This window comes from Polypterus senegalus, chromosome 5 (genome assembly GCF_016835505.1).
Source record: "Polypterus senegalus isolate Bchr_013 chromosome 5, ASM1683550v1, whole genome shotgun sequence".
In the NCBI taxonomy this organism is placed as follows: Eukaryota; Metazoa; Chordata; class Cladistia; order Polypteriformes; family Polypteridae; genus Polypterus; species Polypterus senegalus.
Window position 1 is genome coordinate 205,685,976 of NC_053158.1, and position 13,607 is coordinate 205,699,582.

The 13,607-nt window shown below is 42.1% G+C and overlaps 1 protein-coding gene across 1 annotated transcript in view; it reads right to left on the reverse strand.

Moving 5' to 3' along the window:
- The window catches only part of tbc1d7 (TBC1 domain family, member 7), a 45,847-nt gene that overhangs the window by 11,760 nt on the left and 20,480 nt on the right, over nt 1–13,607 (reverse strand). Inside the window, exons 5-6 of the mRNA XM_039754017.1 lie at nt 8,011–8,148; nt 3,885–4,030 (exon numbers count right to left, since the gene is read on the reverse strand). Coding sequence (XP_039609951.1) covers nt 3,885–4,030; nt 8,011–8,148 — 284 coding nt within the window. The remainder of the gene's footprint in view (nt 1–3,884; nt 4,031–8,010; nt 8,149–13,607) is intronic.

Below are 13,607 nucleotides of genomic sequence, written 5' to 3' on the forward strand. Positions count from 1 at the left end.
TACACACTTCTTGTTTTTTTATTCATGAACGAATCACTACCCAAGAACTAGTTTTACAATTCTTATTTATTTGATTTGTGAATAAATTATTACCTGAAAAATGAGCTGTACGATTCTATTTTGTGTGATTTGCAAATAGGTCATTACCTGAAAACTAGTTACACGCTTATTGTTTTTGAATTTGTGAACAAATCATTACCTAAGAACGGGTTGTACAATTCTCATTTATTTAATTTGTGAATAAATTATCTGAAAATGAGTTGCACGATTCTATTTCGTGTGATTTGTAAATAGGTCATTACCTGAAAACTAGTTACACGCTATTTTTTCCTTTGATTCGTTAATGAATCATTACCTAAGAATGAGTTTTACAATTCTCGTTTATTTGAATTGTGAATAAATCATTACCTGAAAACGAGTAACAAGATTCTATTTTGTAATTTGCAAACAGATCATTACCTGAAAACAAGTTACACTCTTCTTGTTTAGGATTCATGAATGGGTCTTTACCTTAGAACGAGTTGCACGATTCTTGCTTATTTTATTTTTGAAAGAATCATTACCTGAGAATGAGTTGCACGATTGATTCTGAAATAATGTCATATTTTAATTCTGTTCTGTATCTTAAATGTGTCATCATGCTTTGTGTACTGAAACAGGAGAATGGCATATGAATTATCACTCTTTTAAATATCTAATTAATTATATACACTTGCACACAAAATAAATTCTACATTTGTGATGCAAACTTTGCTTGCGCCACAATGTCTAATCCTAAAAGTGAATCCAAAGAATCAATTTATTTAAACAGGCAGCTTGAAGGAATCGATGCAGTAAAGTAACTCAAAAGTGCCCGCACTGTAGTGTGTGCATACAGAAGATCTGCCAGGCTTTGGTACGGCAGCACTTGAGGACGTGTGGCCGCTGCTGCCTCCTCCGTCTATTTTACCCGCAGACCTGGGACCCACTTAAAGGAGCCGACATTCATGGATGAACCTTTGTTGCTGATAAAGACGGATGTCACAGAGGAAAAATTCAAGGAAAGACTGGAGTTTGGAAGAACTGGTGAAGCCCGGGCATCACAGGATGACAGACGTCTGATTATTTCTTTTTGAACTTTAAGTCTGGTTTTCTTCTTTTTGTGTATATTAAATGGGTGGACCGGATGGACCCCAAACTTTACAGATTCCTTTGCCCTTCTTTACTGTTGTGTTGTAAACGAGTGGCATACAAAGAATTGACTTTAATGGTGTGGTGCAGATTACAGCTGTAAAGGACAACATGGGAGTGTGAACAAGGCTGTCGGATGCAACATTCCTTGTTTCTTTATTTAAAAAACACAATTTAAAAGCACCCCCCCCCAATAAAAAACTCCAGTTTTATATTATCTAAATTGTGAAATTGCCTGCAAAATTAATCTGCAAAATTTTCCCAAACATGACCGTGTTGCTTAGTGGCAGTCCCAACTGTTGCTGACTAAATCCGTAAATCTCTCCGTTGTCCATTAAAACACACAAATTACAAGTACGAGAGTTTAAAAAAAATCATCACTTTTGGGCGTTGTATCTTTTAAATAGTTTCTAAACAGTACAATAAACCCACAAATTAATAAACTTGACAGTTCCATCTAAAAACTGTCATTTTTTTTATATGTTACTTACCCCATGTATTTTGTTGTGACAACGGACACGTGGATTATGTGACACGATTAACAAGAATTTTTTTTTTTTCTATTCTCCATGGATGATTTCATATCGTTTGATGTTTTACTGAACCGCTGACCCGTTAGTTCTGTTGAGTCATACATTTCTTTCTCTCCTTCCTGCATCAAAATAGAAGATTTTAATTTTTTTCTTGGCCGTCACTACAGAGTAGATGGGATAAGTAACATATGGAAAAAAAACTATTTCTGGGTGGAGTATCCCTTAGATTATTCTTAACACCTTAAAGGATAGCTTTAATAAAAACACAAAATACACCTACAAAAAATGTCCACCGTGCAGCTATTTATTAAGGTGCATTCTATGGAACTACTAAACATGGCACACGGAGGACTTCCTGGTTTGGGGAATTGTCAGGGACTAAGAAAAATAATCTTTACACCTTAATAAAAGGGTGAAGTATCTGTGTGTCCATCCAGTTGCCATGTCTGTCATTCCAACAGATGACGCATCGCAAACAGTAACTCTGCTTTTACAAGTCCCTCACCAAATGGCATTGCATTGTTCATTCCAACAGATGGCACATCACAAACATTACCGCTGCTTTTACGTATTGCATACCAAATTAGCATATAACCAAGTCACATGCATTGCATTCGTCATTCCAACACAGTGAAAACATTAACAGTACTTTGAAGAGAAACACGCCAAATAGCATGTAACAGAGACAGATGCACTGCATTTTTCATTCCAACAGATAGCATACCACAAATATTAGCCTTGCTTCTATGAATCCCATACAAAACAGCACATAATAGAGAAAGATGCATTGCATTTTTAATTCCAACAGATGGCGCATCACAAACATTAACCATGCTTTTATAAGTCCTGCACCAAATGGCATGCAACAGATCCATTTGCAGTGCATTTTTTCGTTCTACCAGATGGCACATCACAAACCTTACCACTGTTCTGATGTACTGCACACCAAATAGCACATAATCGAGACAAATGCATTGTATGTGTCAGTGCAAACATTAACAGTACTTTTACGAGTCACACACCAAATGGCATGTAACAGAGACATATAGATTGCTTAGGTCATTCCAACAGATGGCCTACCACAAACATCAGCCCTGCTTCTATGAATCCCATATGAAATAGCATATACAGTAACAGAGACAGGTGCATTGTATTTTTCATTCCAACAGATGGCGCATCACAAACATTAACCCTGCTTTTACGAATGCCATACCAAATGGTATACAACAGAGACATGGTGAATCGCATGGTGTACTGCAAATGTTAACACTAAGGTCTACGTTGATTACTTATATTTCAACCCGTCTTAGATGGGCAGCGCAGCTAGTAGGGTGATAATCCAGTTGGGATCCGCGCTTTGTGGACAATCACAACAACTAGAACTACATGAATTGTAGAACAAAAGAGCAAAAAGTAAAGCAGTTAAAATTCTAAAGGAACAAACGTGCTGCTTAAATAGTTGTTTCCAAAGCTGACCTTCTGGGAGGTGATAGTTAAAACACACTGAAGAAGGAATTGCTGTAGAACGACTATAATGAAACTTTTAAAGAGGCCAAAGTCAATTTTGTCGAAATAAGAAACTATTACAGGATTGACTTTTTTTAAGTAGTGCCTTGCACCGCACAGGCTCGTCAGAGATATGTACTTCTACTCCAGCACAGGAAGGGGTGCAGCTGCCAACTGTGTGGTCTCTTTTCTCATCCACAGTACCGAGAAGTCACCCCAGGAGGGCAACCGGACTCTGCCACTTCACGTGGGGTCTCACGTGGACCAGAGCGGACCTACAGGAGCACCGCCACACCAGACCCGCTCTGTTGAGCTACATTGGCAACCATCACCTAATGTGTCGTTTGGCTCCATCGCACGCTTGTTTCCTCTCCGTCCTTAAGGCATTGTATCAAGACATCCGTGTCTTACCCTTGACCACAGGATGTGAATAAGTCATTAATTGTTATTTTATGGATGTATGTGCTTTTGAATATTGTTGTACATTTTGAATGTCTTGTCCATCACACAGAGACTGAACCTGCAGTCTGGTACTTTCTAATCCAAACCTACAGAGGCCATACTGTCACACGCCGCAAGGTGGTGCCCACTGGGGCAAAAATGATGTCTGTTTGAGCAAATTCATTTTGAGTGAAGAAGAAGTACATTTGTGGAGCACACAAGAGTAAAACATACCTCTGAAGACTCGAATCAGGCAAACAGCCGGCAAAACACTTTCTGAACCAGAGGCCGTATGGCAGCTTGCCCATCGCGCTGCACGACTTGAGGTGGTTCAGAAGTCTGCTGTCTTCAAGGCTGAGATAATACTCCAGACTCTTTGGCTGGAAAGAAAACAACAAACAATAACAAAAAAAAAAAACAAACAAACAAACAAACAACCTCAAGCATTTAAGATGTACTCGATCGACGAGAATGTCAAATGAACATCTGCAGATGCACACAATAAATGACATCCTCGAGTGCAGAGCTTATAAAATGTCCTCATTCCCTTGTAAGTGGTCATGTTTCACTGTTACACAACAATTCAATCACAGAGAACTGAATCCTTTAGCTTTTTGACATTGATCGGGGTTTGGGGTCGGATGTGGTTGGGACTTTTAATATCAAACTGAAATCAGTGTAAACACCAGGGGTCGCTGTTGCCCCTTTCGACCCAGACAGACAGACAGAAACTGCACACAGGGTGAAATCACCGAGAAGATATTTAATATTTTTCTTCTTTAAATAGTGTTCCTTCAGCACCACAGCCACCAATAAACACCAGTAAATCACTACAAAATCAAACTTGAAAGTACACAAATCCCTCCTCTACTCTCTCTATTACACTGTGTGCACAATTATTAGGCAAGTGAGTATTTTGACCATATCATCATTTTTAATGCGTATATTCCAACTCCAAGCTGTATTAACTTGAATGCTTATTGGATTTAAGCACGTCAGGTGATGTGTATTTGTGTAATGAGGGAGGGTGTGGCCTAAGGAGATCAACACCCTATATCAAGGTGTGCAGAATTATTAGGCAGCTAGTTTTCCTCGGGCAAAATGAGCCAAAAAAGAGATTTAACTGACTCTGAAAAGTCAAAAATTGTAAAAAGTCTTTCAGAGGGATGCAGCACTTTTGGAATTGCTAAGATATTGGTGTGTGATCACAGAACCATCAAACATTTTGTTGCAAATAGTCAACACAAGAAACGTGTTGAGAACAAAAGACGCAAATTAGCTGCCAAAGATTTGAGAAGAATCAAACGTGAAGCTACCAGGAACCCATTATCCTCCAGTACTTTCATATTCCAGAGCTGCAACCTACCTGGAGTGCCCAGAAGTACAAGGTGTTCAGTGCTCAAAGACATGGCCAAGGTAAGGAGGGCTGAAACCCAACCACCACTGAACAAGAAACATAAGTTGAAACGTCAAAACTGGGCCAAGAAATATCTGAAGACAGATTTTTTTCAAAGGTTTTATGGACCGATGAGATGAGAGTGACTCTTGATGGACCAGATGGATGGACCTGTGGATCAGTAATGGGCACAGAGCTCCACTCCAACGTGGAGGTGGGGTACTGGTATGAGCTGGTATTTTTAAAGATGAGCTAGTTGGACCTTTTTGCATTGAAGATGAACTCAAAATCAACTCCCAAACCTACTGCCAGTTTTTCAAGACACTTTCTTCAAACAGTGATACAGGAAGAAGACCATGATTTTTATGCAGGCCAATGCTCCATCACTTGCATCGAAGTTCTCCACTGCGTGGCCAGCCAGTAAAGGCCTTAAAGATGAAGGAATAATGACATGGCCCCCCTTCCTCATCTGACCTAAACCCTATCGAGAACTTGTGGGCACTTCTTAAACGCTAGATTTACGGGGGAGAAAAACAATACACCTCTCTGAAGAGTGTCTGGGAGGCTGTAGTCACTGCTCCACAAAAAGCTGATCGTCAACAGATCAAGAAACTGACAGACTCCATGAATGGAAAGGCTTATGACTGTTATTGGAAAGAAGGGGGGCTATATTGGTCATTGATTGATTGATTGATTTTTTTGAAATGTCAGAGATGTTTATTTGTAAATTTTGAGGTGTTTGTTTATTATTCTCACTATAACAGATGAAAATAAACAAGTGAGATGGGAAAATTTTCATTTTTCCTTTAGTTGCATAATAAATCTGCACACTAATAGTTGCCTAATAATTGTGCACATATGTATTCCCCTGATGATGTTCACACTCACATTTCCGTTGTGAAACATTCAGGTTTCAGGTTTATTAACATTTTGGATTGACTGATAGCACTGTGTTTGTTCCATATTAAAATTAATCCTCAAAAATACAACTTGCCTAATAATTCTGCACTCCCTGTATATATATATACCCCAGCCATCTCTGACAGTATATGTATGTATAGTGTGTGTGTGTATATATATATATATATATATATATATATATATATATATACACACTGTATACACATATATACACACACACTATACATACATATACTGTCAGAGATAGCTGGGGTGGCGACCACAGCTGGCGGAGGCTACAGAGATGTGAGTGGCTCCGACCAAAGGGGCACGAAAACCTCGGAGGGGGTGCCGGTAAGAGAGGGACAGCAGGTGGTGGCATCCAGGCAGCATCTCCGCCCCTATTTCTGTTTATATGACAGGACCACAACCTGGTACTTCAGGAGTAGGACCCACTTTGGGGGTAAGGTGCCCTCGCGGGACATGGCGCTCCACCCGATGGGTCTTTGCTGGTGGTGGGGCACTGTCAGAGATGGCTGGGAAGACGACCCGGCCGGGACACCCAGGAGGACCGGAGGAGAGCTTGCACCTTCCCCAGACCATGTGGGGGTGACCGCGCTGGTACCTTTGGGGACCATGGGTACAGAGCTTTAAAGCTCCACACTGTAGGGGCCTGTGGTCACCGCCAGGGGGCGCCCCTATGCCTTTGGTGCCCTGGACCTCAGCACTTTCGCCACACCCGGAAGTGCTGGGGAGGGAAGAGGAGCAGGGACACCTTGAGTGCTTCTGGGGATGCAGCTGTCACTTCCGCCACACTGGGGCTTGTCGGTGGAAGATTGCTGGGACACACCTGGAGCACTTTCAGGGGAGTATAAAAAAGGCCGCCTCCCTACATTCGGGGCTAGAGTTGGGAGAGAAGAGAGCTTGGTGGAGAGGAGTGGAGGCGGCCTGAAGAAGTGACAGAGGCATTGTGTTGTGGCCAGGACTTTGGGGTTTGTGAGCACTTATTCTGGAAATATGGCTGTTAATAAACGTGTACTGGGTGATGTCAACATGTCTGCTGGTCTGTGTCCGGGCCAGCTACCACAATACATATACACACACGCGCAGTGGAGCACTGCAACAGCGACTCCAAGCCGGTCACGGTCTTACTATAAGCGCCTGTTTTCGATGATTGATGCAAGGAACATTATAAATGCAGGGCACAGTATCACTTGACCATTAATTGGACTCTGCCTGACTGCTGTATCTGTGTAGAGGAGAGCGGTAGATCTCACTACAGTTAATAACTGTGGTGTTCCTGTTTCAAGCAGAATAAAGTTTGTTTTGCTAAAGTACTGAGACTCTGCCTCGTGTTTTTGGGGTGCAAGACAGTAATTCGCGTGTCTCTCTCTCTCTCTCTCTCTCTCTCTCTATCTATATAATATAATATAATATAATATAATATAATATAATATTATATTATATTATATATACACACACACACACACACACACAGTACAGGCCAAATGTTTGGACACACCTCCTCCTCATTCAATGTGTTTTCTTTATTTTCATGACCATTTACAGCACTCCATTACTCTCCTTCTTGGTGAAATAGCCCTCACACAGCCTGGAGGTGTGTTTGTGGTCATTGTCCTGTTGAAAAATAAATGATCGTCCAACTAACCTGACTTCTGCACAACACAACCCCATTGATAAAGCAAGAAATTCCACTAAATAACCTGATAAGGCACACCTGTGAAGTGAAAACCATTTCAGGTGACTACCTGTTGAAGCTCATTGAGAGAAGGCCAAGAGTGTGCAAAGCAGTAATCAGAGCAAAGGGTGGCTGTTTTGAAGAAACTAGAATATTAAACATGTTTTCAGTTATTTCACCTTTTTTTGTTAAGTACATAACTCCTCATGTGTTCATTCAGAGTTTTGATGCCTTCAGTGAGAATCTACCAATGTAAATGGACATGAAAATCAAGAAAACACATTGAATGAGGAGGCGTGTCCAAACTTTTGGCCTGTACTATATATATATATATATATATATAATTTTATTTTGTACATACTCACCAAGTGTGGTAATGAATCGCCATATTTGTGACTAAACTGATTCACAAAGCATTTAATGAGCCAGTAAGAGTCCACTTCATTCTTTACCATTTCATACATGGCTTTTGCAATGGCAGAGAAGTCTTCATCCTCGGGTTCCTGTAGAAACAATGAGAACAGAAATTAAAACCTTTTAGCAACTTGAATTTACCGTACGAGATGTTGATCAAGTGTTACAATATATTGTGTCTATCATAGGCACACTATATTCATTACTGTATATTGTGGACTGTGCCCGGCAGTTTATCCCGGCCAAGTCCCCCAAGCCGCCAGATGGAGCCCTCCCTGCAGTATGGAGGTGCCCCTAAGACCAGCAGGGAGTCATGGACTATGTAGTTTTTATTCTCAGCCCTGCTGGATACCACAGGGGCTGCAAGAGGGAGCTGCAGGGAGGACCAAAGACTTATTTGTACACTATGACCCGGAAGTTCGTCATAGGAAGAGCGACGGACTTCCGGGATGAAGAAAAGTACTTTTTACCTGACCCGGAAGTGATACAAGATCACATGGACTGGGAATACTCCGGTCAGGGAATATAAAAGGACTGAGGGAACTCCCAGACGGCGAGCTGAGCTGGGTGGTAGGAGGGAAACGCGTCTGGGAGTGGAGGATTGTAATTATTGATTTGGTATTGTGTATTGGTTTATGAATAGTGTAGAGTGGAGGGTGCTTAGTGCACGTAATTATTATAATAAAAAGAATTATTGTGGCACTTTTACCAGGTGTTTGGCGTGGCACCTGAGGGTTCAAGGGAGCACTACTGCCCTCTACTGCGACAATATTAAGTGAGCACCTTTATCAAGAAATCTACAAGATCATTATATTACAATGCTTATTAATAGATGCTATTCAGTATGGGTGAATGGTATACTGGTATTGAGTAAGTACCAAACATCCCAATTTTTCAAACCGTACAGTGCCAGCATTTCATTAATTTCAGTGCCAGAAGTAAATGGCAGCTTTCTAGAGCTCCAAGGGAGACCATCCACTGTTTAATTTCAATATACAGACATGCCTATAAAAAACAATTGTCTCTGAAATAACTTGAAACTGACCAAAGACGTTGGCACCCATCATTGGTTATTCTGTATTTAACAAAAAAGAAAACTCAAAAGTCTTAACAGAATATTTCACACAAATGGAAATGGCATGGGCAATAACGATGTGACCCTTCACCTCATATTTGGTGGCACAACCTTTACAGTTCACAATCCCTGCACTCAAGCGATTTCAGGATGTCCCACCATGAGACCTCTGCACCTGTCCACAGGTCGTTTGGCCCAGTCGTCCTGAGCAAACTGATCCAGCTATATCAGGTGTGAAGGGGGTCTTCTCCATATGGCGTGTTTCAGTTCTTTCCACAGACGTTCGATGAGATTCAAATCAGGGCTCCTAAAAGGTCACTTTAGAATAGTCTAAGGTTTTATTCGTAGCCATTCTTGGTCCTCTTCACTGCATGTTTGGGCTCCTTATCCTGGTGGTGGGTCCATGAGCTCTCTGACACTGAGCAAGACATCTCGCACCAGAAGTTCTTGATAGCTTTGAGATTTCATTATTCCCTGCACAGACAGGGAAGGCACCCCATGAAAGATGCAGCAAAGCAGGCCCAAAACCAAAGTCAGCCTCCATGTTTCATAGTAGGTCGTGGGTTTTTTTCCGCGAAAGCTTCATTTTTTTCATCTGTGGACATTGAGCTGATGTGACTTGCCAAAAAGCTCCAGTGCTGTCTCATCTGTCCTAGAAGCATTGTGGCCTGTCATATGCATCTGAGCAAATTCCAGTCTGGCTTTTCACATGGAGACCTCCTGGATCTTCATCCATTGAGCCCACTGTCACTCAAAAGTGATGGATGGTGTGATGTGACCTTGATGTATCTCTTTAGAAGTTGCCCTTTGGCTTTTTGTCTACATTTCTTGCTGTCCTGCCCACTTTTGGGTCGATTTTCCTCTTGCAGCTGCAACCAGGGAGGTAGGTTCAAGTCCAATGGACCTTTAACTTCATAATATTTGCGGTTGTTGTCAGAAGACCATCAAGTTGCATGGAGATGGTGGTCTTCTAGCCTTTGCCTTTCACATGCTGGTCTATAATTTACTTTCAGATCTCCTCAGATGATTCTCTCCTTTGCTTTCTCTGGTCCATGATCAGTGTGGGACAGACGATGACACCAAACAGCAGAGGGACGACTTTCCTCCTTTTCATTTGGCTCAATGGCTGACTGCTCAATTGCAGACGTGTATGATAGGAATTCAGGAAAAACGTGAGTTTGGGAAGAAAAAATAAATAAATAATAATAATCAGTCAAATCTAATTATTGAGGAGTCCCAACAAATGTGTCCAGGCTAGGTTTAAAGATCTTTATAGAAGACGCAATCCTTGATCTCTTCTCACACTTGCTTTGCTTTACTCAATGACATACCAAAGTACACAGGAGACAATGGCCTTTCATCACTTCTGAGGAGGCACTCACTTTTTCAGTGTTCTCTAAGACGAGCAGCAAATGTGACCACGTCTGTGCATACCACGTTTCCTCGAAAATAAGCCCTAACATGATTTTCAGGCTGCTCTGTAATATTAGCCCTACCTCAAAAATAAACCCTAGTCAAGATCGTCAGCTGAAAAAGGCCGGGTATATACGCGATGCGTCTCGTGTGCCCGAAACATCCATTAAATTTCGAGGACACCTTCCCACAATACCTCTTAAAAGGATGTTAAATGATTACATCCATCAATCCAGGGATGAGCCCATTCCAGCAGCATCGGCGCAAGACAGAAACAAAATCCGAGGACAGGGCATCAGGTCATCGCAAGGTGAAAACAAGCGCGCGCACACATATACTAACGTCATTTTAGCGTCACCAAAGCCCCAAACCTTCATGTCTTTGGATGGAAAACTGAGCGCAGTCGCCGACTTTATATACAACGTAAAACACGCTTCTAGAGTCTTTGAGATACGTACATTGCCAATAAATGAGTAAACACACGCTTGTTCAGTAAATATACATTTATTGAATTTAAGTATTAAAATTAAAGCGTATTAAATTTACATTTAACATTAGTAGTAAATACACACGTGTAAAATTAAATACAAGCATTTGCAGGAAATGTCAAATGTTCTCGAAGATTCGATCACATTCCATTCACGTACTACCCAAGTATAAATTAATACGTTAAATAAAATAAATACCAGTACCCAGAGATCGAGTCCCATACCCCCAGCATTTGGTTCCCATACACCCCCTGGTTAAGAACCCCTGACATAAACAAATGAAGAAGATATAATTAAATACAGGGTGAGCCACATTTCAAACATTTATTCTACAAAAATGCTACAAGATAAAATCAATTCCATTATGACCCAAGAAAGGGGATACCAGATCGACTTTTTTCACTGTGTTTTAAAAATGAGGCCATCAAGGTGGTGGCCATCATTTGCAGTTCACTCTTCGAGACGATTTCTGAATACTCACATGACTCGTTTGGCCATTTCGTAGTGAATAGCGCCCTTGAGGGCTTCAAGGTTGTTGAGGTCGGTGTGTGTAGACCTTCGACTTGAGATAGAAATCGCACAGAGCGGCATCAGGCAAATGTGAAGGCCACCTGACAATTGCCGCACAGGGAGACCAGCTTCCCCGGAAACATCTCCTGCAAAACTTGCATGGATCTCCGCGTCATAGGAGCTGTTGCTCCATCCTGTTGACACCAGGAATCCACCACATCCATTTCTTCAAGTTCTCTAGCATTTCAATGTAACGTTCTGAAATGACGGTGACCGTTGCTCCCCCTCCGCCTACAATGCCAAATTCTCCAACGGCGCCCCAAACTGTAACACGTGTGGCCACTGTGCAGGGGTCTCTGATGAAGTTCATGAGGGTTGGTTTCAGCCCAATAGCGAACGTTTTGCTTATTTACGCAACCATTCAAACGGAAATGTGCTTTATTGCTGACGTCGGCATCTCGATGAACATTTTGCAGAATGTTGCCGCACAACTCTCTATGGCTCTCCCTGTCTCTCTCAGCGAGTCCTGCACTGCCATCATTTTGTGTGGATAGAAATAAAGGTCAAAAGACGTGTTGGAAATGCCTGAGGCATAAGCCCGTTGAACATCTAGGAGACTACAAAATGGATGCCCTTACAGCTTGGATGTTTTCAGGCATCCGTACAGTCCGAGGGCGGCCTAGAGATTCTGTTCAATGTTGTGTACCCGTCTATCTAATTTTAGCCACCCATTGAAGAATTGGGATGTCACCATTAGGAGGAATGCTGAAGTGCTTTTGGAAGGCGTTTTGCGTAGTGATGATGGATTCGTTGTTTTTGAAGAACGCTTTGACAGCAAAAGCACGATGAGCACCGGACCAAGGCATGTAGCTGACTGAAAACGACAAGGGATCGCCTATCAAAGGACAACTCGGCTGCCTCTACCTTGAGAAATGTGCACTAAATTTTGGTTCAAACTGTACATACAGAAATAAACAACAAAACATTCGGAAGTTTTTCTTTGCCCAGAGAACCAAAGACACTTGGAATAAGCGACCAAGTAGCCTGGTAGACATTAGGCCTTAATGGACTTTCAAAACTTAATTTTGCTTTTTTTAAGAAACTAGGGGGCTTCACCCCCCTGCTCACTTCGCTCGCCAACCTTTTTCCCCCCTTGCCAGTGGCCTCTTCTCCGAATCCCCTCATAAAATGGAGATACATTGGGAAACAAGTAACAGGAGTTTTTTTTTACCTCCTCTTTGCTCGAGAAGCTGTTGACTTGCTACTGCTGCCATGCCTACATGCCATGCCAGGTCTACATTTCATGCAGAACTGCAAACGTTTAAAAGCCTGTACAGTACCTGAATATTCGATCTCTTTTCGCTGTTCCATTATTTCCCCAAGAAATATTTTCCGTTTGTTTGTGTGTAATGCGATCTTTACTCTCATTTTTTGAGACTTTCCAATTTTCCTACTTCCATTATCTCTAACCTCGTCTGAAGGTTGTAAGTATGACGTGACTTGTCCGTCTCGCGGGACGTGAAACTCTCTCTCTCTCTCATCACGTCTCGTCCCTGGGAAAAAGTCTCATCTTGTCGCAAGAGAGAAATGAAGTGGACTGGCAAGCTTTGTTAGGCTGAATGGCCTGTTCTCGTCATTCTGTATTTAACGACACATTTAATGACTTAATCCTACTTGGACCACGTACAAATCGGGTTACGACCAAAAAGTTCGCCAAACTTTTGCATCTGTTAACGACCACACACTCAGGTGACGAACAAGCCAGTTCCCTTCCGGTTCGTACACACCAAAGATTTCTGCATGTGTTCAGTCTCTTCCTGTGCATTCCCTGTGCAGCGAGCAAGCGAAAGCGAGAGAGAGCGCGACAGAGAAACGAGCGAGAGAGAGAGAATGCGAGAGAACAAGCGAGAGAGAGAGAGAACGCGAGAGAACGAGAGAGAGAACGCGAGAGAACGAGAGAGAGAACGCGAGAGAACGAGCGAGAGAGAGAGAGAACGCGAGAGAACGAGCGAGAGAGAGAGAGAGAACGCGAGAGAACGAGCGAGAACGAGCGAGAGAGAGA